At 50.2% G+C, this 27,667-nt stretch overlaps 1 protein-coding gene across 1 annotated transcript; it reads left to right on the top strand.

Moving 5' to 3' along the window:
- On the top strand, positions 1-27,667 carry PSKH1 (protein serine kinase H1). Its single transcript, XM_061173506.1, has 3 exons — positions 1-113; positions 12,891-13,917; positions 27,339-27,667. The coding sequence occupies exons 2-3, from the start codon at positions 12,961-12,963 to the stop codon at positions 27,654-27,656; spliced, it is 1,275 nt and encodes a 424-aa protein (XP_061029489.1). The 5' UTR covers positions 1-113; positions 12,891-12,960; the 3' UTR covers positions 27,657-27,667.

Below are 27,667 nucleotides of genomic sequence, written 5' to 3'. Positions count from 1 at the left end.
TGGCTGCGGCGGCGGCGGCGGCGGCGGCGGCGGCGGTGGCCGGGGCTGTGTCTGCGGCCCGGAGAGGGTCAACACAGTCGCCCAGACGCCGAAGAGCCCGCCGCCCGCGCGAGGTGAGGCGGCCCGGCCAGGACCGACGGCCCTATGGGCGGGAGGGGCTGACGAGCTGCAGCCACGGTCGCTTACTGGAGCACTGGGCCCGTCCCTGCCCAGCCCGGAGCCCTCGGCCTGTGCCCGCTGCGCCGGGCCCTAGGGGGAGTGGGTAGCAGGCCAGGCGATGGCTGCTTGGGGTCCCTCGTGTCCGAGGCTTGACTGGCCTTGAAACATGCTGCTGCGCTGGGTAGCCCGTCTCTGAGGCCCCAAGGGCCAGGTGGACGTGGTCAGCTGTCCTGCCTGCTGTTCAACCAGTCGACATCGGTGAGGGTGAACCAACCTGGTTGTCCTCACTACGTTCTCGTGTCTGGCACCTACTCCACACCTCCTCTTTTGCGACTGAACGACAGGGTCGGGGGGCAGCTAGTCTCTTCCTTGTTCAGGCTGCGGAAAATCACACCTGAGTCCAGCCGGGTCGCCTGCTTTGTAAGCCAGTTATCTCTGCTTTTATAAGGGGAAGCCCACCTCCCTCACGCTCACTCCCTCTCCTAAAACTGTGAAGTGATAATTCCCACTTGAAAATCTGAATAAGTCCTTCATTGCCTAAAACTGGCTCCTTGGTACCTGCAGGGTAAAGGCCAAACTTCATAGTAGGGCATTCAGGGCTCTTCATAATCTGGCATAACCCTGAAGTTAACACCTGGGCACTTCTGTCTCCTGCTTACATAGTTTGTTGTTGGGAGTATGTGCATCTGCCGTTAGCTCTGTGTTTTAACACCCTTTCGCTTTAGATATGCTGTTTTCTCAATTTGTAATACTCTTCTTTCCCCCCACCCCCACCTCCACCCATCAGTTTGGAAAATTTACATCTGTCCTTTAAAATCCACCTTAGATTTAATTACCTTGGAAAAGCCTCCCTTCACATGTAACTATTGACTCCTCTACTTCAATTCATGTGACTACTGATGGAGTTTATTGTGTTGTGTCACCTGATGGTTGGCCTGGGGATTGTGTCTTCTGTCTGCATATCAGTGTCTGGCTCTGTGCTTGGCATAAAGTAGGAGCTGAGTCAACTGTGATAGGTTGCTGATTTAAGAATGGATACAGATTCAGCTATACTACTGAGCACATATCAGGGGCCAGAACCTGAGATGAGCACAGCAAATGCGAGTGCCCTGTTTGCACATTCACACGTATGCATGTGGTAGGTGGTGTAGCCTTGTCAACCTGATGGTCTAAAATCTCCTGGGGTGGTTTTTCAAAATACAAATTCAGGAGTCTCATTTTCTGAGATTTTGATGCAGAATATCTGGAATCTGGTAGGAATCTGTATTTTTTTAAAACTCTCCAGGTGACTTTACTATGCTCCTTGGTTGAAAATCTTTGTCATCACTCCAGGAAACTGTTGTGTCTTTGTCCGGTGGGAAGGGCCAGCTGTGCCTTGTAGCACACAACTGCTGTTGCAGTCTCATTTCCCATATCTTGGGGAGGCAGGATGATTTGGTGGTTAGAAGTATGGGGTTTGGAATAAGAAAGACTTTGATTCAGTTCTTGACTTTTATGAGATCTTGAGGTTCTTTGAGTCCTAGTTTGCTCATCCCATAATAGGAATAATCATGCCTACTTTATGTGGTTGCAGAGAGGAGTGAGAATGCATATAAGACGCTTAGCACAGTTGGAACTCAGAAAATGGAAGCCACTTATTACTAATGGCTGTTCTTCCCAGAGTTCATCCCATGTCAAAAGGGGATCTCATCTTAGTAAGCCTGTTTGCTCTTCAGACTGAGTCTTGATTAGGAAGCTACCTTATGTTATGTGATTTCCTTGAGGTAATTTCTGATCATCAGAGATAGCTCTGACAAAACTGTGCTTCTACTCAGGGCAGTTGCAGTTGGCTATTCCCCTAGAAAAGATGTGGATTGCTGACTCACTGGAGGGCGGGTTTGCTGAATAAGTACGTTGTCCAGGTCTAATTGCAAATCTTGTTAAGTTGTATAAATGAGCTAAGGAAAGTGCAGCTTTCAGGAAACCTGTTTGCCTCTTACACTGAGCTAGAGCTGAGCCTCACTTGGAATGGAATACCCCAGAAGATCCTAGTGTCTGTGAAATCTGAACTAGATACTGGGGCTCTCTGTCACTCACAAGTTCATTGTTAAGTGAGTGAGACTTTGGTTTAGCCATCTGTTTTTACTTTATAAGTGTGAGCATGTTATTTGGGCAACTTTCATCCTTTCCAGTGCTTCCTGACTGTGTGATGTGAATTGGCTATAGGTGTGCCAAAGTATTGACCCTTAAGCTTTGAGATAGCTGAGAACAGCTGTCTCCATTGGCCCAGGGTGCACAGAGAAAAATTTGAGAAGTACAGCCCTGGAAGAAAGGAAACAATTCCGCTTGTTGAGAGCTGGAGAGAGACTTATTTATTTGAACTTTCTTTTCTTCCAGGAATCTTACTCAGTAAGTATTAAGCCAATTTGTGTTGGCTAGGTCATCACTGAGCTAATTCTTGGTACAGCCCTCTGTTGCCATGGCATCTCATGTGATGCTAAAGTAGAAAAATGTGCTGTTTTCGTTTGCTACAGGAAAATTATCGCAGAGGGACCCCTTCCAGGCTGCCAGCCTTGAAGTGGCCTCACAGGGCATCATAAGAGTAATGGATCAGGGGACTCTTGGTGTGGAGCCATTTGGGCTGTAAGTTCCTTGAGAACAGAGATTATAACTGCCTTCTCTTTGTCTGTCACAGCTCCTGGCAGAGTTCCTGGCCCACAGCAGGACTCAGTAAATATTTATGGGTTGAACTTTAGGATTTTGGAAGGAGAACCCCAGGTACATTGCCAGAGGCTGCATTTCTGATGATGGGATGGGCAGTGGGTGGGATGTCTCAGATGGAGTTGAGGGTCAGGATAAAATGAGGAGGACATGACAAACTGTTGAACTCTCCTTCTCTCAGCCCTAAAGCAGGAGTCTCTGCTCACCAATTATTACCATGTAGAGCAGTGGTGCATAGAGTCCTTAAGAGGTGGAGTCCTGAGTTACTATATTCCAAAAAGAAGTTATAACAATTCTTATTATGAAATAGTGTTAAAAGTTAAAACATTGTGGAAGTGAATAATGAACTGTGTCTTTAGACACAAACACTAATCATTTTTAAAATAATTTGGTGTATATTTGGTATAATAATTTGGCGTATATTCCCCCAGCTTTTTTTCTTATGTATATACTAGTCTATACATTTCTACAATATGTATTTTTTAACTTTAAAAATATAATATGTGGTGATGACTTTAAAATATAGCAATAGCACAGAAGTATGTAACGTGAGAAGTAAGAGTCTCCCTTCCTTCCACCTGTTCCCCCGACATTCCCACACCCTAGAGGCAGTCACTGTCAACAGCTTCTCTTCTGCCTTTCCAGGATATTTTTTTCCCATGTATATGTCTATACCTTTTTAAAAATTCCTCATTAGACATATACTTCACATACTCTTTTTTTTTTTTTTTTGGCTGCAATACGCGGCATGCGGAACTTCCCCGACCAGGGATTGAACCCCTGCAGTGGAAGCGCAGAGTTTAACCACTGGACCACTGGGGAAGTCCCTTCACAAACTGTTTTAAACTCCTTGGTACATCACAGACATGGATACCAGTACAAAACCACTCAAACTGATGAGTATCTTTCTTTCTTTGTCAATATAGATGGATTTACCTCATTCATTTCAACAGCTGCAGAGCATTCCATTATGTGAATGTATCTTAGTTTATTTAATTATTTCCTTCCTGATGAATATTTGGGTTGTTTCAATTTTTTCATTATTATAAAGAATGGTTCCATGAGCTTTCTTTTACAAATATATCTTTGTGTACTTGTAGAAGTGGTTTTGTAGAATTATTTCTGAAAATGAAATTGCTGGGTCTCGTGTCAGTTTCCCTGTTTTAGTTTTCTAAATATTTATTTATTTATTTATTTATTTATGGCTGCATTGGGTCTTCGTTGCTGCACGCGGGCTTTCTCTAGTTGTGGCAAGCGGGGGCTACTCTTCGTTGTGGTGCGTGGGCTTCTCATTGCGGTGGCTTCTCTTGTTGTGGAGCACGGGCTCTAGGCGCGTGGGCTTCAGTAGTTACAGCATGCGGGCTCAGTAGTTGCGGCACGCGGGCTCTAGAGTGCAGGCTCAGTAGTTGTGGTGCATGGGCTTAGTTGCTCTGCAGCATGTGGGATCTTCCCGGACCAGGGCTTGAACCCATGTCCCCTGCATTGGCAGGCAGATTCTTAGCCACTGCGCCACAAGGGAAGTCCCAGTTCTCCTGTTTTAGAAAGCAGAATCGTGTGGTTCCCCCTAAGGTTGCAGAGGTCCTTGTTCAGGGTTTTGTTTTGTTTTGTTTTTTTAAATTTTATTGAAGTATAGTTGATTTACAGTGTTGTGTTTAATTTCTGCTGTACGGCAAAGTGACTCAGTTACACATATATATTCTTCTTCATATTCTTTTCCATTATGATGTATCACAGGATATTGAATATAGTTCCCTGTGCTATACAGTAGGATCTTGTTGTTTATCCATCCTATATACAGTAGTTTGCACCTGCTAATCCTAGACTCCCAATTCTTCCCCCCCCCCCCGCCCCTTGGCAACCACAAGTCCGTTCTCTATATTTGTGAGTCTGTTTTTGTTTCGTAGATATGTTCACTTGTGTCGTATTTTAGATTCCACATATAAGTGATATCATATGGTATTTGTCTTTCTCTGAGTTAACTTTGCTTAGTATGATAATCTCTAGGTCCATCCATGTTGCTGCAAATGGCATTTTTTCATTCTTTTTAATGGCTGAGTAATATTCCATTCCATACACACACACACGCACACACACACACACACACACACACATCATCTTTATCCATTCATCTGTTGATGGACATTTAGGTTGTTTCCATATCTTGCCTGTTGTAAATAGTGCTGCTGTGAACATAGGGGTGCATGTATCTTTTTTTTTTTTTTTTTTTTTTTTTAAACATCTTTATTGAAGTATAATTGCTTTACAATGGTGTGCTAGCTTCTGCTTTACAACAAAGTGAATCAGTTACACATATACATATGTTGCCATATCTCTTCCCTCTTGCATCTCCCTCCCTCCCACCCTCCCTATCCCACCCCTCTAGGTGGTCACAAAGCACCGAGCTGATCTCCCTGTGCTATGCGGCTGCTTCCCACTAGTTATCTATTTTACATTTGGTAGTGTATATATGTCCATGACACTCTCTCACCCTGTCACATCTCACCCCTCCCCCTCCCCATATCCTCAAGTCCATTCTCTAGTAGGTCTGTGTCTTTATTCCCATCTTGCCACTAGGTTCTTCATGACCTCTTTTTTTTTTTTTTTTTTCCCTTAGATTCCATATATATGTGTTAGCATACTGTATTTGTTTTTCTCTTTCTGACTTACTTCACTCTGTATGACAGACTCTAACTCCATCCACCTCATTACAAACACCTCCATTTCATTTCTTTTTATGGCTGAGTAATATTCCATTGTATATATGTGCCACATCTTCTTTATCCATTCATCCGATGATGGACACCTAGGTTGCTTCCATGTCCTGGCTATTGTAAACAGAGCTGCAATGAATATTTTGGTACATGACTCTTTCTGAATTATGGTTTTCTCAGGGTATATGCCCAGTAGTGGGATTTATCTTCTTGAATTATAGTTTTTTCTGGGTATATGCCCAGGAGTGGGATTGCTGGATCATATGGCAACTCTATTTTTAGTTTCTTGAGGAACCTCCGTACTGTTTTCCATAGTGGCCGCACCAATTTACATTCCTCCCAACAGTGTAAGAGGGTTTCCCTTTTCTCCGCACCCTCTCCAGCATTTATTATTTGTCAACTTTTTAATGATGGCCATTCTGACTGGTATGAGGTGGTACCGCACTGTTTTGATTTGCATTTTTCTGGTAATTAGTGATGATGAGCATCTTCTCAAGTGCCTATTGGCCATCTGTATGTCTTTTTAGGAGAAATGTCTATTTAGGTCTTCTAACCATTTTTCTTTTTTTAAAAATTTATTTATTTTATTTGTTTTATATTTATTTTTGGCTGCATTGGGTCTTTGTTGCTGCACGCGGGCTTTCTCTAGTTGTGGTGAGCAGGGGCTAGTCTTCGTTGTGGTGCGCCGGCTTCTCATTGCGGTGGCTTCTCTTGTTGTGGAGCACGGGCTCTAGGCACGCGGGCTTCAGTAGTTGTGGCACACGGGCTTAGTTGCTCCGTGGCATGTGGGATCTTCCCGGACCAGGGCTCGAACCTGTGTCCCCTGCATTGGCAGGCGGATTCTTAACCACTGCACCACCAGGGAAGCCCTAACCATTTTTCGATTGGGTTGTTTGTTTTTTTGTTATTGAATTGTAGGTGCTGATTGTATATTTTGGAAATTAAGCCCTTGTTGGTCCCATCATTTGCAAATATTTTCTCCCATTCCATAGGTTGTCTTTTTGTTTTGTTTATGGTTTCCTTTGCTGTGCAAAAGCTTATAAGTTTAATTAGGTCCCATTTGCTTATTTTTGATTTTATTTCTATTGCCTTGGGAAACTGATCTAGGAAAACATTGGTACGATTTATGTCAGAGAATGTTTTGCCTATGTTCTCTTCTAGGAGTTTTATGGTGTCTTGTCTCATATTTAAGTCTTTAAGCCATTTTGATTTTATTTTTAATATTTATTTATTTATTTTGCTGTGTAGGGCCTTAGTTGCCGCATTCAGGATCTTCATTGCGGCATGCGGGCTCTTTAGCTGCGGCATGTGGGGTCTAGGTCCCTGACCAGGGATCGAACCTGGGTCCCCTGCATTGGGAACTCAGAGTCTTAACCACTGTACCACCAGGGAAGTCCCGAGTTTATTTTTGTGTGTGGCGTGAGGGTCAGGGGTTTTTATCTAAAGTGACAGACTTCTTTGCCAGCTATCCCTGCTTGCCTCGTGATGGTTAGAAGTGCTGTTTAGCAGTTACTTATTTCTGGGATTCCTGAGAGATTACTGCCTACTTCATTTTGATAGACAGTCTTTCAAAACATGGGAGCAGAATATAGAGATCTTTGCAGGCAAAAGTTTGTGAAGCTTTGCCGTGGAGAACAGTCTTAGGAGGTGTTATTGGAGAGGGCTGGGTGCCTGCCTGGGAGGCATCCACAGACTTCTGTGGCCAGGAAAATTGTTTCAGGATCCATCCCTGTCCTCTGCTCCTAGGGCCCTGGTCTCCCCACAGATGGGTCTCGCAGTTTATGGACAAACTTGCTTTGGAGTTCAGATAACAATCTGTAAGACCCAAATAGACCCGAGAACTCTGGCTTCCTTTGTTGTTGAGGACATTTATACGGGCGCCCAAAGAGCATGGCTCTGGTTTAACCACCAATCTGGCCTCTTCCTGCCACTTGAAAATTTCTGAGGTTCTGGGATTGTTGCCCTGCAGCAAAAAGAAACCTGAGAACCAGCCCACCTTTCACTCAGTGTTAACAAACATTGAATGCCTGCTCGGAGCTCAGCGCTTTGTTGGGAGCCAGAGAGTTCTAGAAACCTGAGAAGTGGCCCCTTCCCTCGAAAGGCTGACAACTCTAGTGATCAGAAGTAATCTAGAGTGTAGCAGTGAGCAGTGTGACACAGATTGTACGTGGAATGGAGGTTTCGGAAGACATGCCCTTCAGAAAAGATCCTCAGGCTTCCCTGGTGGCGCAGTGGTTAAGAATCCACCTGCCAATGCAGGGGACACGGGTTCGAGCCCTGGTCCAGGAAGATCCCACATGCCGCGGAGCAACTAAGCCCATGCGCCACAACCGCTGAACCTGAGCTCTAGAGCCCATGAGCCACAACTACTGAGCCAGCATGCCGCAACTACTGAAGCCCGTGAGCCTAGAGTCCGTGCTCCGCAACAAGAGAAGCCACCGTAATGAGAAGCCCGCGCACCGCAACGAAGAGTAGCCCCTGTTCGCCACAACTAGAGAAAGCCCATGCACAGCAACGAAGACCCAACACAACCAAAAATAAATAAATTAAAAAAAAAAAAAAAGAGATCCTCAGTAAAGGTTCGTTGATTCATCAGTTGAGTGGTATGAGGAAGGATTGAGGCCTTGACCTGGTGAGTCTGAGCTCAGCTGGGCCCCAGGCACTTCTGGAGTCTATCTGGTTTGGTGGAAGGAGCTCTGGATGGAGAATGAGATTTTGGTTTGTTCTCGGCTGTCACTATCTGAGTGGCTTTGGACAAGTTTCTACCTTTTTGGCCTGTCATTTCTATGAAGTGTTAGCGAGGACAGTAGTGCTCAATGCTCACGCCTACTGCTGCACTCTGTCCAATACGCTTACCTTCTTTGAGGAGTGCTTTGGGTCAGGCTCGGAGTTGAAGGTGTGGAGGCCGACTCCAGAGAGTTCAGTACTTTCTGTAAGATGTGTTAGGATTGGTGTCGTGAGACAGAATAGTGACTTGTGAGAGCTGGCATAGCATGACCTTCCTGGGAGGTCACTTCTTGAGGCTTTCCTCATTCACCCCCACCCTGGTCACTCTGCTGGGGGCACATACATGAGAGCTGAGGACAGGAAAACACTTTGCCCTCTTCACAGACGGAATTTTGCCAGCTGCTTCCCTTGTCCCTGTTTGCCTTTTCACCTAACTGATGTGAAAAGAGAATTTAACAGATGTGATTGGAGTGTGGAGCAGCTATGATCACCTGGAGGTTATCAGCAGTTCCCCGCATCAGAGCTGGCACCTTCTTTCCTCCACTCTCGATCTGTAGTTTGGAAGGTGGAGTACCAGCATCAGCCTATCTTTGAAGAGTTTCTAACTGGAACAAATGTGAGAGAAACTGTGTCCCAGAAAGGAATAAGGAAGGCCCAGAGCAGCATAATCCTTGGCTGTCTCACTGCTGACTTGAGATCCTTGCTTAGACTTTGTTTAAAGTGAAAACTCAGGCCTTTTCTTTTGTAGACCTTAGTTTTTCTCATCAGGACCAGACTAGGTATGCACATCTAAACAAAAAGAGCCGGTGGGTACACCTGGAGACGTTACTTATTTTGTGGATCTAGGGTTCTGCCTCCTCCCCAGGAAGAAGTGACATCTGAGTAGCTGTGCTGCGTCACCCATGCAATTTGTCTTCTCTCTGAGTGGTGGTTGATGTTGTTCACAGTGTGGTCTTGGGGATCAGGGCCTGTGTTCTGCCTCAGGAATCCTGGCCAAAGAGCTTTTTTTCTCCTGAGCTGTAGCCCTTTACTGTGTTAAGTCTTGTATTTTCCCTGAAGGAAGAGATGAGTCTGCAAAATTCCAAAGTCCACAGTTCTAATCTTTGGCCTCTGTGAAAAAGAACCTTGTTTCTAAATGCCTTTGTTTATTTTTTTTTATAATTTATTAATTTATTTATTTTTGGCTGCATTGGTTCTTCGTTGCTCCGCGCGGGCTTTCTCTAGTTGGGGCGAGCGGGGGCTACTCTTCGTTGCGGTGCGCGGGCTTCTCAGTGCGGTGGCTTCTCTTGTTTCAGAGCACGGGCTCTAGGTGCGTGGGCTTCAGTAGTTGTGGCACGCAGGCTCAGTAGTTGTGGGTCGCGGGCTCTAGAGCGCAGGCTCAGTAGTTGTGGCACACGGGATTAGTTGCTCCATGGCATGTGGGATCTTCCCGGACCAGGGCTCGAACCCGTGTCCCCTGCATTGGCAGGCGGATTCTCAACCACTGCGCCACCAGGGAATCCCTAAATGCCTGTGTTTAAACATGATTTCCTAAGCTGCTATATGGGATCTCCTGGGCATTTGGGTGAAAACTGCAGCAAATCCTGAAGAGCCTGTGTTGGTTGAGGAATCTTTTCCTCGTATGTGAGGAAAGATAAATCTCATTCTGCTGAGAGTCATACTGACATACTGATTAAAACCTAAGCCCTTAATCTTTGGTCTTTTTGTCTGATGGATTGGTAATCAAGGTCTTGTGTACGTTTCAGAGGTGAGCTTTTTCCTTGGGAACATTGGTCAGTTATTGGTCAGTTATCACCACATTAGCCACATTGGTCAGTTATCACCATCTTGAATTCAGACCCTCACTCAGGGCCTCTGTGTGGGTTCTCTGTGACCCTCAAGGTGCCCCAGCAAAACCTCCCTGGGTCTCCCTCTGCTGCCTTTCATGGGATCTTTTGCTGGCTTTGAAACAGGTTGGGGGTGGGGGTTGGTGTTGCCCCTGGGCAGCCATGGAATCTCTGACCCTGACCAGCTCTTTTCCTTCTTCTTTTTTGTTTTTAAATTAATTTTTATTGGAGTGTAGTTGATTTACAATGTTGTGTTAGTTTCTGCTGTACAGCAAAGTGAATCAGTTATACGTATACATATATGCACTCTTTTTTAGATTCTGTTCCCATATAGGTCATTACAGGGTATTGAGTAGAGTTCCCTGTGCTATACAGTAGGTCCTTATTATCTATTTTATATATAGCAGTGTGTATATGTCAACCCCAATCTCCCAATTTATCCCCCCTTTTCCCCCTTGGTTGACCAGCTCTTTTCAACCATTTGATTCTACATCCAGCCACCCCACTGCAGCACTTCCAGAACTGAACTCTTCCTACTGCTTCCCAAACCTGTCCCTCCTGCTGCACTCCTGACCTTCTGCCCAGGAGCTGGAGTGAGGGACTGCAGTGCTGTCCTCTCCTCCCTTTCACCCCTGTGTCCAGCCTCCAGCCCCTGTCACTTCTCCTGCTGACCTCTCTCCATTCCGCCACCCTGTCTGTGCTGCTACCCTCCTCACTGGCCCTTTCAGTCCACTTTGACCCTCCTCCAGTTCAGCCTTATACTTCTTTCTAAACACAGAGTCACCTCTCCTTGTAAACCCTTCGGTAGCTTCCTTTCACCTCCCAGGAAGGTCCTGGCTCCTCGCTGTAACTTGGGCTGCTCTCCACAACCTAGTTCCTGCTGACCTTCCAACGCTTCAGCCCCCAGTCCTGTCTTCACATCACCAGACTGCACATTCCCAGGCACGGGGTGCTGCTCTGGGCCTCTGAGCCTTTGAGTGTGTCATCCTCTCTGCCTGAAACAACATTCCCACCTTTCCTCACCTCCCTCATTCTTACTTCAAATTCAGCGTGGGGGTCGCCTCCTCCAGGAAGCTTTCCCTAATCCCTGTGTCATTCTTGTGTCATTCATGTATCTACTATTGTTTCTCAAGCCTAACATTTACTTTGTTATATTGAAATTACCTGTTTTGATGTTTTGCTCTTCATTTAGACTATGAGTTTATTGACCGTGTTTTGCCTGTATTGGGTATGTTAAAATATACCTGCACTGGACGTCTTATTCATTCCTGTATCCCTAGTAGATGTTCAGTAAATGCTTGTTCTGAGTTGATCATTTTATCCCCAATTCTGTATATCCTAATTAATAGGAAATTCTCAGCTCTTTTCTTTCACCCCTGGGGCCCTCAGATAGACTTAGAGAAGGGCAGCCTGGATAGAAGTGACCTCTGGAAAGTGGTATTTCAGCACTTCAACTTGTCCAGGGCCCCACCAGCCACAAGGTATTAATAGTTGGAACATCTTTGTCTGGAAAACAAATGGGAAAGTCTCCTGGATCCTCATCCCATGGAAGCAGAGTGCCCCGATCCACGGCCTGAGTCTCATCTGGATGAAGTTGTTAGTGTCCTTTCTGAGCTCAAGGCCCCCTCTGCCTCTTTTTTTTTTTTTGGCTGCACTGCGTCTTCTTTGCTGTGCGGGCTTTCTCTAGTTGCGGCGAGCGGGGACTACTCTTCGATGTGGTGCGCGGGCTTCTCGTTGCGGTGGCTTCTCTTGGTGTGGAGCACGGGCTCTAGGCGCGTGGACTTCAGTAGTTGTGGCACGCAGGCTCAGTAGTTGTGGCACACGGACTTAGTTGCTTCATGGCATGTGGGATCTTCCCGGACCAGGGCTCGAACCCGTGTCTCCTGCATTGGCAGGTGGATTCTTAAGCTCTGTGCCACCAGGGAAATTCCTCCCTCTACCTCTTAAATGAAGCCCAGGCTAGTTTGGTGGCTATCTAGTGGCAGTGTGCTAAGGCTTGTGGTTCCTACTTCACTGGAATTGATTTTAACCATTTCTGGGACTTGTGTGGCATTTTAGCCATCTATGTGGTAAACTGGGGAAGTGAGAGACCCTGGAACAGGGTGTTAAACTGCCAGGGTGAAGATGGTGCATTAGAAAAGTAGTGCGAGCCATCCAGGGAAGAGTGAGGTTAGGGCAGCACCCAGAGCAGTGGGTGGTGGTGGGTTGTTGCAGTGGGGGATCAACCCCTGCAGGAGGCCTAGAGGGCCAGGAAGGTATCCATGAGGGAGGAGGCCTTGGGGAAGTGGCTTTCTACACCCTGGTGGGTGATAGTGTTGGAGAACAGGCCTCCAACACTCCACGCCCCCGTTTCAGAAAAGATGAGTCAGAGTAATAAGAGGAATAATTTTAACCTTTAAAAAACATAGGACTTCAACTATGATAAGGGACCCAGGGAGAGTAGGGAGGAGGGTGGAGGCAGTGACAGCTGAGCCTGGTGCATGTTCCTGCCCCTCTTCAGAGTTGAAGAGCAGCATGAAAATTATACCCAGGGGGATGTACATCAAGACCATGGAACTCAGACCCAGTCTTTCATCTGGATCCTTCATGGCGTCTGGGCTTCAAGCACTCAGGGGCCAAAGCCATTCTCCCTTCCAGGGAACCATACCAGAGTCAGGTCTTAAGGCTAGGTTTATCCAGGGCCAGGGGGGAGGGGGTAAGGAGGATGGCTGGGATCCCTCCAGAAGTGTCCCTGGCTATGCTGAGTTCCTTTCTTCTGTCTGTGTAGGTGTAGACGGGGCACTGCCTGCAGAGCAGGTTCTGCCAGCCTCGCTAGAGAGGATGCCCCCGTGTCCGTGATGGGCTGTGGGACAAGCAAGGTCCTTCCCGAGCCGCCCAAGGATGTCCAACTGGATCTGGTCAAGAAGGTGGAGCCCTTCAGTGGCACTAAGAGCGATGTGTACAAGCACTTCATTACAGAGGTGGACAGTGTTGGCCCTCTCAAAGCTGGGTTCCCAGAAGCCAGTCAGGGTGCAAACCCCTGCCCTGGTGCCCCCACTACCGGCCACACAGAGCCTCCCTCAGAACCACCACGCAGGGCCAGGGTGGCTAAGTACAGGGCCAAGTTCGACCCACGTGTGACGGCCAAGTACGACATCAAAGCCCTGATTGGCCGAGGCAGCTTCAGCCGAGTGGTGCGTGTGGAGCACCGGGCAACCCGGCAGCCATATGCCATTAAGATGATTGAGACCAAGTACCGGGAGGGGCGGGAGGTGTGTGAGTCGGAGCTGCGTGTGCTGCGCCGGGTGCGCCACGCCAACATCATCCAGCTGGTGGAGGTGTTTGAGACACAGGAGCGCGTGTACATGGTGATGGAGCTGGCCACTGGTGGAGAGCTCTTTGACCGCATCATCGCCAAGGGTTCTTTCACTGAGCGTGACGCCACTCGAGTGCTGCAGATGGTACTGGATGGCGTCCGGTATCTGCACGCACTGGGCATCACACACCGAGACCTCAAGCCTGAGAATCTGCTCTACTACCACCCAGGCACTGACTCCAAGATCATCATCACTGACTTTGGCCTGGCCAGTGCCCGCAAGAAGGGTGACGACTGCCTGATGAAGACCACCTGTGGCACGCCCGAGTACATTGCCCCTGAGGTCCTGGTCCGCAAGCCCTACACCAACTCAGTCGACATGTGGGCGCTGGGCGTCATCGCCTACATCCTGCTCAGTGGCACCATGCCCTTTGAGGATGACAACCGCACCCGGCTGTACCGGCAGATCCTCAGGGGCAAGTACAGTTACTCGGGGGAGGTGAGTCTTCTGTCTCGGGGATGTTGGGAGGCCCCTGGGTGGGTGGGGGCTCCTATCCTACAGCCCTTAATCAGGGGCATGTGCTCTCAGGGCCATGTTCGTGGGGCCAGACAGATGATGTAAAAATGGTAAAGTGAGAGTAGTAGGGTATCTTAGCTTGGATTTCCCCGAAAGTGAGCCCTGAGACAAGGACTTGGGAGCAGATAGTTTAATTGGAATGTGATTCCAGTAAGCACAAGTGAAGGGTGGGGAAAGTGAGGCAGAAAGGGAGTGGAGTGGACTGCCACTGTGGACCATTGGAACTCAGTTCCACTGGGGACCCTGTGAATAATCATGTGGAATGTGCTCAGAATTGTACCACTGAGGGGCAGGAAAGAGGGTGGGTTTTAATCCACTGACTCTTGTATGAGTCGAGAATTTCTTTGCAGGGGCTTTAAATCCCTGGCACTTCCGGGCTGTTCTGAATGCCAACTAGTGGTGGAGAAAGTCCTCAGGCAAAGAAGCAGAGAGATACAGGCACTGGCCATGGCAAGCTGTCAGCACAGCACGCACATGAGCACTGCAGCTGCAGGCGAGCCCAGAGGTGGGCTGAGAGGAAGCAGGGCAGGGCATCCATAGCATCTGGTCCAGAGGACTAGGGCAAGCTAGTGACCATGCCCTGTCTAAAGGAACAGCTGCTTCTCATCTCAGCCCAGTTTTGCCACAGAGCAGGGCGGACTCCATGCACCCAGACATTCCAGTTTTTTAAAGAGAAGCCAGAAAATCTCATCTTAAAGTGTTAAAATATAATTCACATATTTAAGCAGTACCATGTGCTTAACCCAGCAAATGCTTACTTCTGGCCCTAATTCAACCAGCAGGCCATCAGTTTGTGTCTTTGGATCCATTGATAGTCCTGATGCCTGAAAAGACCTGTTAGGTTTCCGCACTGCTGGCAGCTGAAGGGAGGTTCAGAAAGAGTAAGAACTGACAGACAGGATGCTGACCGGGTAGGAGACAAGGCTCACCACAGGAAACGGTGAGCACAGCAAGCTGGATAGAATGTTCTTGGGGAGGTTGTGAAGAAAAGAATGTGTGATGGCTTTATGTGGGAGGTGAGGTAAGCTTTGCAGGATGACAGGATTCTGCCAAGGCAGTGAGGGCCCCTCCGCAAGTGCCCCCTGCAGAGTGCTCCCCACAGTGTTCCTCTCAGGCCTGCCCTGCTATCCATGCCTCCTGAACAACCCATGGAGAGGGGAGGGAGCTCTGGGACCAGCTCCCTTCTGCAGCCCAGCTTTCCTCCCAGGAATGTTGGACTGGGCCCTCCCTGGTCTCAACCAATTGGCCCAGAGCAGCATTTCCTACAGGAGTTGCCCCAGAGTCTCATGAAGGCAAAGTGCCTGCAGTGCTTGTGGTCCTGTGCTCCATCATCTTCCCTGTCAGCTTCAGGACCTGGCCGTGGGGTCAGTCAAGGATTTCCCTCCTGTGAGCATGGGGGCTGGCCTTCCCTAGGGGGTCCCCACATCACGTGCCTCAGGGTGGTGAGAGGAAGGGAGGGAAGCCACCTTCTTCCGGCCAGCTCTGTGCTGACCACAGGTGAAGGAGAAACTGGGACATTCTCCAGCTCTCCCCTAAAGTTTTTCATGTTTTCTTCTGTGCTCCAAATGGATTCAACAAAACAAACGCCGACTGGCTGGGAAGCCCAGGCTGTGATGCAGTGGTCACAGCGGACACCGCCCTGCTCACCCTTTGGGCTGGGTTTCATCACAGGTCAGAAGAGCCAGAATCCACCTCACAGAGGCAGTGTTGTGCCAGGGCCCTGCCTGGCTTGCCCTTGGAGCTCTGTGTGGTGTAGCTTAGCTACAGGAGGCAGGGAGGTTTCCCAAGAGTTGCTGACAAAGGAAAGATTCTTTCCAGAAGTATGTAGGTTTGCCCAAGAGTTCCTGATTCCGGCAGTTGTTGATCAGGCAGTTTATCTAATGGGAGCTTGCAGAGTCTTGCTAACTGGCTATTGATTATCTGAGGGTGAGAGAATGACAAATAAATAGGGTGGGGAATGAACTCAGGCTTCCTGTTCCTATTGTGGCCACAGACTGGGTCCTGAGACTCTGCTTCCTGCTCTGCTGGAATCACGTGGCATGGGTCTGGGGCTCCCGGTGTGTGTGGGGGCACTGCCCAACCTTTGGCCCCCAATGCCCTTCATCTGAAGCTGAAAACATCAGTTTCCAGTCCCAGATTCAAATCCCTGGCCAGCACTGATGGCACCTGTCTGTTACCAGGAGCTTGGCAGACCCCAAGAGGAGATTCCACCACCATCTGCAGAGAGCTCTGGATTGGGAGGAGTTTGTCTGGGGTATTTCCTGGGTAAGGAGGCCTTATCATTAGATCAGGCTCTCTGAGCTGGAGACCAGGCACCTTTCTCTTATGCTTGTAATTGCCTACCCGTAAGTGCACTGGGGACGATGCAGAGAGACATGAAGGCCTGTTCCCCATCCCCATGAAACTTGAGATTGCCCGGGAGAAAAGACTAGGAATAGGAAATGGCCACAGAACGAACCCTTGTTGGCAGGCATATGCCAGCACAGGCCTGGGCAGTCTGGAACATGGGCCGTGGGGCGCAGGTCAGGTGGTGGATTGACCCCCCTTCTTAGGACTGGGCCCTGCCCCCATCCTCACCCAACCATCTGTCTTCTACTGTGTGATGGTCATTTGCCCTTATGAAGGCATTCTGAGTAAGCAAGGCCCTGTCTGAGAGCCTCAGGGAGGTGTTTCCATCTAGCTTCTTGTGCAAATAAGGGACTGCCCACTTTGAACTCAGCAAGGTTTGGAGGTGTGCATTCCTCACCTGACAGTAAGTCCCATGGCACTTGGTGCCTTTCTAATAGGCACCCTGCCCCCTTATAGTGGTTTCTCGTGTATATCACACCCTGTCTGGTGTGCTTGTTTCCCAGGGGCTCTATCCCTGCAGCCCTCTTTCAGACTCGGTAGTTTCTGTGGACTTGAATAGAGGACTTCCTTCAGGAGGTGGGCTTTGAGGAGGAGGAAGCTCAGAGAAGGGGATATTGCTCACTGTGCTCCAGAATAAACAGGAGATTGTTTGGGAATAACAGCAGAGGTTGATGAGGCTGGGCCAGGCCTGGTGTTTGTTGCTGGGAGCTCTGTAGTGCCAGGGATTATTTGGAGATTCCAAGCATTAGGTGGGAGGGAGCCCTCTGGGTTCTTGACAGTGAAGGGGAAATGTAACAGGAAGTGTTGTGGGAGACTAGCTGGGGGGAAACTAACTGGGGGCTGTTGGAATAATCCCAGTTTAGAATGGGGGAGCCTGGTGTCCTGGGGATGTTTGGGTCAGATCAAGGATTCTAGCGAGTGGGCTCAACATAGTACATGTGAGCCATAGTTTAGAAAGAGAAGGAGTTGGGGGGCAGAGCCCTCCTGCAGCTCTGCAGGAGGAGCATCATCTTACGAGGCAGATTGAGAAAGGACCCCAAGCTGCCCTCTGCCCCGGAGAATATGTAGAGTCCTGCTTTGACATCCCCACATGGGACCCAGCAGTGGAGGGATGCACACAAGTGGGGCCTCCTTCAGCACCTGCCCCACAATGCTGACACTCTAGACACTCTAGCCCCCAGCCCTGGCCCCACGCTCCACCCCATTCCCTACACACCATGGGTCCGAGATGTTTGCTCCTTTCACTCCTCACACTATGCTTGTGCTCAGGATTTTCCCTCTGTTCCCAATGTCAGCCTAAGAAATTTGACTGGCTCTCAATCATCCCATTCAAAGATTGCTTCCATTAAGAATCATGCCAACCATTGCCATTGTGTAGCCTACTGAGTACAGGGCACAGGTCTGAGGGTTCTACACCCAGCATGTCTAATCTCTACAATAATCTTGTCAGTGGGTATAATCCCCTCATTTTATAGATTAGTAAACTGAGGCTAATGAGGTTAAGTAGCTTGTCCAGGGTCTCACAGAGGGTGGCAGGCCTGGGATTTGAATCCAGGCCATCTTGGCTTCAGAGTTCTTGGCCTTCCCATGCCCACAGTCTACTTTCCCTGACACATACGCCTCAGCGTGTTGCTGGAGTCTTTGTTTCAGCACTTTCCCAGGCTGTCATCTGTGGACATCTTTTCCCTCCCCGGCCTGTAAGGTTCTTGAGGACAGCATGTGTATCAATACATATGCTCCCAATACTTTCTCCTGCTTCTCTTGAGGGAAGCACCAGTGGTTGCTGGTGAGGCCCTGGGCAAGGACCCAGAAGTGACTGTCAGGTAGACTAGGCTGCTCCTGCTGGCTGGGAGTGTTCTCTTCTGGGGCTGGGCTCCAGGAAGAAGCGGGGAGCCTGCTGGAGATGCACTTAGGGGGTTGTTGGCCAGACCTGCTTAGAAGCAAATGTAGGAATTTTGGAAGAGGAGAGAGTTCTGGAAAGGAAAGCCTGTGACAGATGATTTTGAGAGGAGAAATCTGAATTTGTATCCAGTGACTGGAGGTGCTGGAGTGGAGAGGGCCAAGCTAGGGTCATGTTGGAAGTGATAGGGAGATACATGTTGGCCAGATGTGAGGAAGGCCTGTGTGAGTGTGAGAGCAGTTTGAAGACACAAAGAGTCACCTTGAAAGAGGGAGCTTCCTGTCATGGGAGGCCTGGAGCAGCTGCTTCTAAAGGAGTGACACAGAAGGTGAGTCATCATCTGTAGACCGTACTAGAGGACTGTTATGGTCCCGCCAACTTGGAGATTCTGTGATTCACTTGACATGAAATGCGACGTTGTGGGCCTAATGTTATTGCTTTTGTCAAGAGTTCTATTCCTAGAGGCAGGATGGATGAAGAGGCTCTTGTGGGAATGATGACAGAGTGATGCCATCAGCAGCTTTGCTGTCTGCCACGTTTAGCAACTTTTAATTGTCACCCTCCTCTGCTTGGGCAGTCTCTGAGCTGTGGGCGAGCCCAGGTGACTGCGCCAGGAACAGGTGGGCTTGGGCAAAGGTTCTCACAGAGCCTTGTTCAGGAGAGTGAGTGCTGCCAGGCGGAGGACAGAATCCTGGTGGGAGACGAAGCTCACCTGCAGGACTGATCTGCCACTTCCCGGGGGATTGTGTTGGTGGGAGGTGGCTTTCCAGGGGTGGGTCTCTGGGCTGCAGGCTGACCATCCATCAACTTGGGCCAAGGGGCACTTGCTCAGGGGCTGTGAGTTACACCATGTGGTAGTTCTGATAGCCCTGCAGTAGGATGAGTGCCCAGAGCCAGAGCTGACATTTACATTCCCATCCCAACTGTTTGCCACTTCTTAAAGTGACTCTGACACTTGCCATTCTACCCTGGGATGTTGAGGATAAAATGAAGTGCAGGGCATGTGGTGTGTTCTGGTGCTCTCCACATGAAGGGCGCCAGCGCCTGTGGGGGCTGCTCATGCAGCCTGCTTCATATGCTCTGACAGAGCGGCCAGGTGAGCAGGGATAGGACCTTGCCCCAGAACCATGGGGTGGACTGCCCGGGGGACGTGGGAGAGCTGGAGACTGGACGTGTGTGGGCAGCAGAGCGGAATGCAAGGAGGCAGGTGGTGTATTTCTGGGCTCGTGCTTGGATTCTGCTGGATACCTTTAATTGCCTCGTGTTCCCATGGCCAGTGTGGATAGGGGCTTATGTGCCACCCCTGGGCCACCGCTTGCCTCCCTGGAGCCCCATCCTCTTGGCATCCCTCTGATGTTGTTGCCCTGGTTACACACTCACCTCCTGTGGTGGCAGAAACAGATGCCCATCTCCCCACATTGTTGCATTTAGCATTTTTGCCAAAACGCCTTGCTCCGACCACCTACAGCATCTCGTTATCCCAAGGTCCTTTCATTACTGCTGTTTCCCACCCCCCCCCCCCGCTGAGGTCTCCTCCAACAAAGGGGTATATTGTGGGTTGCGTTCAGAGCGGCTTCTGGTGCCCTGTCCATCCCCTCCCTCTCCTGCTCTTCCCATTGTCTGTCTCCACCTGGATAGCTCTGCCCTTTCACAGGCCCTGTTGCTTCTAGGCCCTTGAGTTCCTCTGGGACCTGCTGGGGCTCTTGTTTCTCCCACATTCTGACCTCTTTAAATCTGCTTATGACCCCCCACGCTCATCCCCCGCCTGCCCCCACTGTGGTTAAAGGTGACCTGATCCAACCACACCCCACGGCCGTGCCTCTCCAGACTCTCCTTCCTCGTAGGTTTCTCTGTCTCCCAGTGCGAGTGTGGTGCCCAGACCTGAGCTTTGCTGCAGCATGGCCCGGCCAGCCTGGAGCAGGAGACTGAGTCACCTTCATCTCTTCACTCATCCTGCCAACCCATGTAGACCTAGTGCCTGCCCTGAGCCGAGTCCTTTGTACCCAGGGTTCCAGGGACACAAACCTCTGGGGACAGAGGCCACAGTACGGGTGACATGCTGACAGCCACCAGGGATCCAAACTGCCTCAGAAATTAGAATGGGAAGAAGTTAAAAAAAAAAAAGCCAGGTTAGGCCCTGGAAATCACCTCACTTCAACAGAACCCTTGAGTGGAGATAGAAGAGACCATTATGTAGCTAGCTCTGAAATCCAGAACCTTCTAGGGCTGTTCCAGGACATTGTTTTTTTTGTTCTTGGTTTTTTTTTTGAATTTTATTTTATTTATTTTTTATACAGCAGGTTCTTATTAGTTATCTATTTTATACATATTAGTGTATATATGTCAATCCCAATCTCCCAATTCATCCCCACTCCCCCCACCCCCTGCCACTTTCCCCCCTTGGTGTCCATACGTTTGTTCTCTACATCTGTGTCTCTATTTCTGCCCTGCAAACTGGTTCATCTGTGCCATTTTTCTAGATTCCACATATATGCATTAATATACGATATTTGTTTTTCTCTTTCTGACTTGCTTCACTCTGTATGACAGTCTCTAGATCCATCCATGTCTCTACAAATGACCCAGTTTCGTTCCCTTTTTATGGCTGAGTAATATACCATTGTGTATATGTACCACATCTTTATCCATTCATCTGTTGTTAGGCATTTAGGTTGCTTCCAAGACCTGGCTATTGTAAGTAGTGCTGCAATGAACATTGGGGTGCATGTGTCTCTTTGAATTATGGTTTTCTCTGGGTATATGCCCAGTAGTGGGATTGCTGGGTCATATGGTAATTCTATTTTTAGTTTTTTAAGGAACCTCCATACTGTTCTCCATAGTGGCTGTATCAATTTACATTCCCACTAACAGTTCAAGAGGGTTCCCTTTTCTCCACACCCTCTCCAGTATTTGTTGTTCGTAGATCTTCTGATGATGGCCATTCTAACCGGTGTGAGGTGAAACTTCCTTGTAGTTTTGATTTGCATTTCTCTAATAATTTAAAATATTTTCTTGGCCGCACCGCACAGCATGTGGGATCTTAGTTCCTCGACCAGGGATCGAACCCACACCCCCTGCATTGGAAGCACAGAGTCTTAACCACTGGACTGCCAGGGAAGTCCCCATCTCAAGTTTTAGAATGCAGCTTTACCATCCTTTAAGTTGTCACACCTTTTCTCATTTTATTTTTATCTTCGAGATTCTCTGCCTCTTTTTTTAAAAATAAATTTATTTATTTATTTATATTTGGCTGCGTTGGGTCTTCGTTGCTGTGTGCGGTCTTTCTTTAGTTGTGTCGAGCGGGGGCTACTCTTCATTGCGGCGCGGGGGCTTCTCATTTCGGCGGCTTCTCTTGTTGCAGATCATGGGCTTGAGGCACACAGGCTTCAGTAGTTGTGGCACGCGGGCTCTAGCCTGCAGGCTCAGTAGTTGCGGCACGTGGGCTCAGTAGTTGTGGCTTGCGGGCTCTAGAGCGCAGGCTCAGTAGTTGTGGCGCACAGGCTTAGTTGCTCCGCAGCATGTGGGATCTTCCCGGACCAGGGCTCGAACCCGTGTCCCCTGCGTTGGCAGGCGAATTCTTAACCACTGCGCCACCAGGGAAGCTCCTCTGCCTCTTTTTAAACCTCTACTATCTTCCTCCTTTTTCTCCTGTCAGCCTCTCTCCCTCGACATCTTTCTCTTTTCTGCTGCTGAGGCCCCCCCACCCACAGCGTGGTCTCAGCACGGTGGATACTGTCTGGTCTGGAAGTCCAGACACCAGGAGGGTGAGTGTCTTGACCAGAGGAGGAGATGCTGGCTCTACAGCCCCACAGTGTCTAATTGTGCTGATTTTTTCAAAACACTTTTCCTCATGGTTAACATCAGAGTGTGCTGTTCTTATCATACTAATAGTTCTGCTCTCCTGAGTAAACCTGAAGCTCCATTTCCCAGAATTTCCTCTGTGCCCTTCTCTCTGCTCTCATTCAGGCCCATGTCAGTACAGGAAGGAGGGCTTTGAACGTGGGAATGCTGGATCTGAAAACACATGTTAAGACAAAGCTGAGGGAAGAACTGAGTCATGGGAGCAAAGCCCAGGCTTCTTTCTCCCCATTATTCCCCTAGCATCTCTTTGCCTGGGCTTCCTTCTCTGCCAGGGAACCTTCCCCAGTGTCATCATGGGCTGGGAGAGAACCCATAAAGGTCAAGACATCAAGTCAGCTTAAACGTTAGATGCTCTACTTCTCTTCCTCACATGCAGCCAAGTGGGGAAAAAAGATGGGGAGCCATCTTCTTACAACCCAGGACTTTATAAACTGGAAGAGACTTAGAAGTCATTGCATTCAGCTCCTTCATATTAAAAGTGAGGAGGCTGTGATTTCTCTACGGTCAGCCGAGACGGTAGACCTAGAACGCAGGTCACTGGGCTTCCAGCCCAGCACTTCAATCTGTCACTCAGATGCCATCCCAAAGAGACGCTAGGCCTTTTTCTCCCCTTACTTGAGAGCCGTCAGACCTGCTTACCAGAGGGAGTCTAGGGTAAGCCCTGTGAGCTGGGTTTGCTGCTGGAAGGAAGCAGCTTCTTCCTCCCTCTGCAGCCTAGGCCTCGAGAGCTGGTTCCAGCCCTTGTTCCCTTAGCCCTGGGGCTCAAGGCAGGACCATGGAAGTAGCTTGGGTAACATTCTTGCCAGGCCCTTGTGACATTAGAGCTAGAGCAAGTGAATGAGACTGGGACGGGAGGAAGTGTGTCCTCTGAGCTGGAGTGGCAAGCCCTTTCTGGTCTGGTGCCTCCCTCTGAAGGGAGAGTTGGATTCAGCTGCTGAGTGTCACCAGGAGTGACTGGTCCCATGGAAGCAGGGCGATGAGGAGGGTGAAGTTGGTTAGGAAGTGCTCATGGGGGAGATCCTTCTTCTACCCTATTGGTTTCTCTGCTGTTACAGCATCAGGAGTAGGTATCCGAGCTGCAAGGACTCTGGGGGTTACAGGGTAGGCAGGAGGGCGGCCAGCTCGATGGTCAGAAACAGGGTGGAGGTGATGCCCTTCCTCCTACAGCCTCTTCTTGTCCTCCTCTTGGGGCAGGACCCCTCACCCACACAGCTCATGAGAGACTGACTTGTGGCCAGGAGGGTGTGGGCTGTCACCCTGAGTATTGCAGCTGTCCTCTGCACACTCAGGTCTCAGGGAGACCTGAGTGTCTGGAGGCAAGGCCGACTGACATTTTGATGTTCCCTTTCATGCCCCATGCTCTTTGCCAGCCGAGAAATGGGTGGAAGCCTCTAGGAGACTGGCCAGGTGGTACCTGGGGCCTGTCCCTTCTGCCACCCACCTGAGGCTTACATGTGTCCCTGATCTGGCCCCAAGTATACTGAGGCAAAAGTTCTGTCCTTTACCCACAGCTGGCAGTTAGAGCTGTGGAAACTGAAGAGCATGACAGTTTATCATTTTCCTTTTTCCTCATGCCCATTTTTCTTTCTCTTTCTTTTGGCTCCACCGTGCAGCATGTGGGATCTTAGTTCCCCGACCAGGGATCAAACCCGTGCCCCCTGCAGTGGAAGAGTGGAATCCTAACCACTGGACTGCCAGGGAGTTCCCGTTTTTCTTTTCCTCACTTGGCTGCATATGAGGAACAGAATGTTACCTGGCCAGTCAGTCAGAGGCTGCCAGACATACTCATGTGGCTCCAGAGGCCCGAGCATGTTGGGGAGGCAGGTGGGTTGGTCTGCATGTGTTGATCGCTTTCTTTTTTTTAATTTGGTTGTGCTGGGTCTTAGTTGCGGCAGGTGGGCTCCTTATTTGCGGCTCGTGGGCTCCTTAGTTGCAGCAGGCGGGCTCCTTAGTTGCAGCTCGAGGGCGCCTTAGTTGCTGCTTGAGGGCTCTTTAGTTGCGTCTCACCGGCTCCTTAGTTGTGGCTCGCTGGCTCCTTAGTTGCGGCACATGGGCTCCTTAGTTGTGGCATGTGAACTCTTAGTTGCGGCATGCATGTGGGATCTAGTTTCCTGACCAGGGATCGAACCCGGGTCCCTTGCATTGGGAGCACGGAGTCTTAACCACTGTGCCACCAGGGAGGTCCTGATCGCTTTCTCAGGAGGTGCTGAATTGGACTTGGCCAGAAGCGTGGCCATGGGTGAGTGTGGAAGGCCTTGCTTCTCTTTTGTGAGCCCTGTTGGAGACCTCCAAGGGGCCACTATTCTGGAGGTCAACATAAGCCCCTGCCCCGCTGTCAGTGGGTTGGCTTGAGGACCACCTTCCCATGTTTGTCCTGTTTGACTTCCCGCTGCAGGTCCCTCAGTGTGTGAGGGTTAGGCTGGGTGCCATTGCACAGCCCGGTTCTCATGTCAGGACAGCTCGAGTCACATTGCCTTAGGGGACCCACCTGGCCCAGCTGCTCACAGTTCTTCAAAGATGGGGAGAGCTGGGGCCTGCCAGAGAGGGTGGGCTGGCCCTCAGACTAATGAGCCCATCAGCATTCGTCACACTGCTGCCTGTACAAGGTAATTGGAGAGGCGAGCGCCTGGGGGAGGAGGAGGGGCAGATCAATCCGGCTCACTTTGGCGATTATGGCAACAAGCAGCAGGGGTTGACAGCTGGTGTGAGCCTGTGTCACTCTGGAGGTGGAGATGCTTAAGCCCACAGTGCGTGTCTAGTGAGAGGCCCATCTGAGGCTGCACTGGACTGGTTTGGAGCTGCAGGAGGCCTTGGTTTGACTGGGTATGGATATGAAGTGGGGATGCCTCCGATCCATCTGTGTTCAGGTTCCTGACTTGTGAGTCCAGCTTCGCCACTTTTTATTCTGTCATTTGCAGAGGAGTTGCCTCTCTTCTGGCTTGACTGGACCAAGGGCCAGGGGCAGAATCCATGTCCCAGCCCTGTTTGGCTGGCCTGGGCTGGCAGCTCTGTCTTGGAGCTGTCCCGCCAACAGGCCAGGCTGAGCTGCAGTGTGTTCCCCAGTGATTTCTCCTTTTCTTGGAGACCATAAAAGCCGCCGTGCAGCACAAGCACAGGTATTCCCATGACCTGTTCCAGCTCTAGGTTTGCTTTGTCCATCAGTGGCCCCATTATGCCTGCGTCTTTCCATTTCTCAAATGAGTGACAGGGGCCACAGTGTGTCTGTGGTCTAGATTGGCTGGCCCCTCACAATGGCTCTTTGTGTTCAGGTGGCAGCAGCAAGCCATGGGGCTTTCTTGAACTGAGAGCCCACAGCTACTGTGGCAACTGTCTAGTCCAGTCACGCTGCGTGTCAGCCTCAGTATCAGAGCCCTGAGTTACACAGGCCTGCAGGGAAATGTGGACCAGGCTGCCTGCATGGGAGGGCTGTTGCTCCCTGCTCTCCCTCACTGCTCTCAGACAGCACGGGATTTATGGGCCCTAACTGCCCTCCTCCTGGAGGCCAGTCGCTTGCCAGGAATCACTGGGAGCTGGCCCATTGGTGAGGAGGACCCTGTTAGGTGGCTATTTAGAAATCTGGGCTTTCTGACTTTCTTCCAGTTCAGCTCAGTAAAAGTTGAGATTTGCTTTCCAAAGGGCAAGTAAGGATAACAACTACAAGTAGCTCCACCCCTTCTTCAGGACTCCAGATGAGTCTTTTCCTTGTTTCCTACCCCACCCCACCCACTGCCTCCCGGTACATCGACATCAGTGGGGAAGGGCATGGGGGAAGAGTTGGGGGTCAAGGAAGCCTGACTGGGGGTAGCGATACTGTGTTAGTGTGTCTGCTGAGTGGGCATGCAGCTACCCAAAATGTGGGCTCTCAGACTTTCCTGAGCCCCTTGGAGAGTGTGTTCAGGGGCTCCTCAAGGTGAAGGGCACCATGGGGTAGAACAGTCAGACCTCTCACCAGACAGGAAGGAGGGTGATAGTTCCCCTGGCATCCCAGCCGAACCACCTGGAGCAGGTTCAGCAAAAGTCCTAGCCACCCACCCTTTGGAGAGTGTCAGAGCCCGTGCCAGAGTGCTCCCATGAGATGCAGGGACTCGGAGAAGTGCTGCATCTGCCCTCCTTCGGCAGAGTAAGTCAAGGGCCCGGGCATCTGAGCCCCACATCCTGGAAGCAGCTGCAGGAGAGGGCACCCATCAGGTGCCATGCATGGGTTGTTTACTGACTGAGCCTCTATCTACTGAGTGCCTCCTGTATGCCCGGCACCAGGCACTGGTGAATAGCTAAGCATGGTCTAATGGGAACAATAAACTTGAAATTATTCGAATAGTTGCTTAGCACTGGGGGCTAAGAGAGGGAGTGTGAGCAAGTGTCCTTTAACCTGAGAACCTGAGGATTCAGCCAGGTGAAGACAATTTGTGCAGGCTGAGGCCCTGAGACAGACGGCTGTTCGGTGTGTGGCTGAGATGAGGCAGCCGTGGGTGCATGTAGCAGAGCAGGCTTTGTGCTGAGGAAAGAATATACTAAAACGAGGCTGGCACAGGGAGCCCCTGCCAGGAGCCCCTGTGTGGCTTAGAGAGGTCATGCAGACATGAGAAGCACCCCTGAGAAGGGTCCTGATCCCTGCTGGGCTCCCGGGATCCCCCTGCCATCCCAGCAGATGGAGAAATCTAGTTGCCTTGAATTGTTTCCTTTTCTCATGGCTGAGAGGCTGAGGCTGAGGCTGATGCAAAGGATGCAGTGATTATTTTGGCCACTTTTTCAGGTGGAAGGGAGGGCGGACCCTGTTTTTAAGGACTAGGAAGTGGCCCGGTATGGGCATCCAGTGATGGGAGCTTAAGTCCGGCTCAAGATATGGTGGAAGGTTTGGGTCGTTCTCATTAAATCGCCCTGAGTTATGGTGGTCCTGGGGTAGGTTGGGTGGTCTTGACGGGGACCACCTCCTTGAACCAGGCTTTGAGTCCAGGGCACCTTTGAAGTTTGCTCCTCGGGGAAGGGGTGGATCCTTCTCCTCCTAGCACACTCCTTGTCACTCAGAGAGCAGCCTCTGCTCAGTGGCCTGGGTCAGCACTGGGTGGGAAGGGGAGGCCCGGAATGCTCTGCGTGGGAGGAGCCGGGCAGTTCCTCTCTCTAGGGGGAGAGTGCAGGGCTACTGGACAGGTCTGAGTGCTGTGTAGGTGACGTCATCGGGATGTTCAGGGCAATGTTGAGTGTGCTCGCTCTAATGCTTGTCCTTGGCTTCTAGCCCTGGCCCAGTGTGTCCAACCTGGCCAAGGACTTCATTGACCGCCTGCTGACGGTGGACCCCGGCGCCCGTATGACAGCACTGCAGGCCCTGAGGCATCCGTGGGTGGTGAGCATGGCAGCCTCTTCGTCTATGAAGAATCTGCACCGCTCCATCTCCCAGAACCTCCTCAAACGCGCCTCCTCGCGCTGCCAGAGCACCAAATCTGCCCAGTCCACGCGTTCCAGCCGCTCTACACGATCCAACAAGTCTCGCCGAGTGCGGGAGCGAGAGCTGCGGGAGCTCAACCTGCGCTACCAGCAGCAGTACAATGGCTGAGCTGCCAGGCT

The sequence above is a fragment of the Eubalaena glacialis genome, chromosome 18, assembly GCF_028564815.1.
Source record: "Eubalaena glacialis isolate mEubGla1 chromosome 18, mEubGla1.1.hap2.+ XY, whole genome shotgun sequence".
NCBI lineage: Eukaryota > Metazoa > Chordata > Mammalia > Artiodactyla > Balaenidae > Eubalaena > Eubalaena glacialis.
This window is presented reverse-complemented; position numbering and strand designations above follow the sequence as displayed.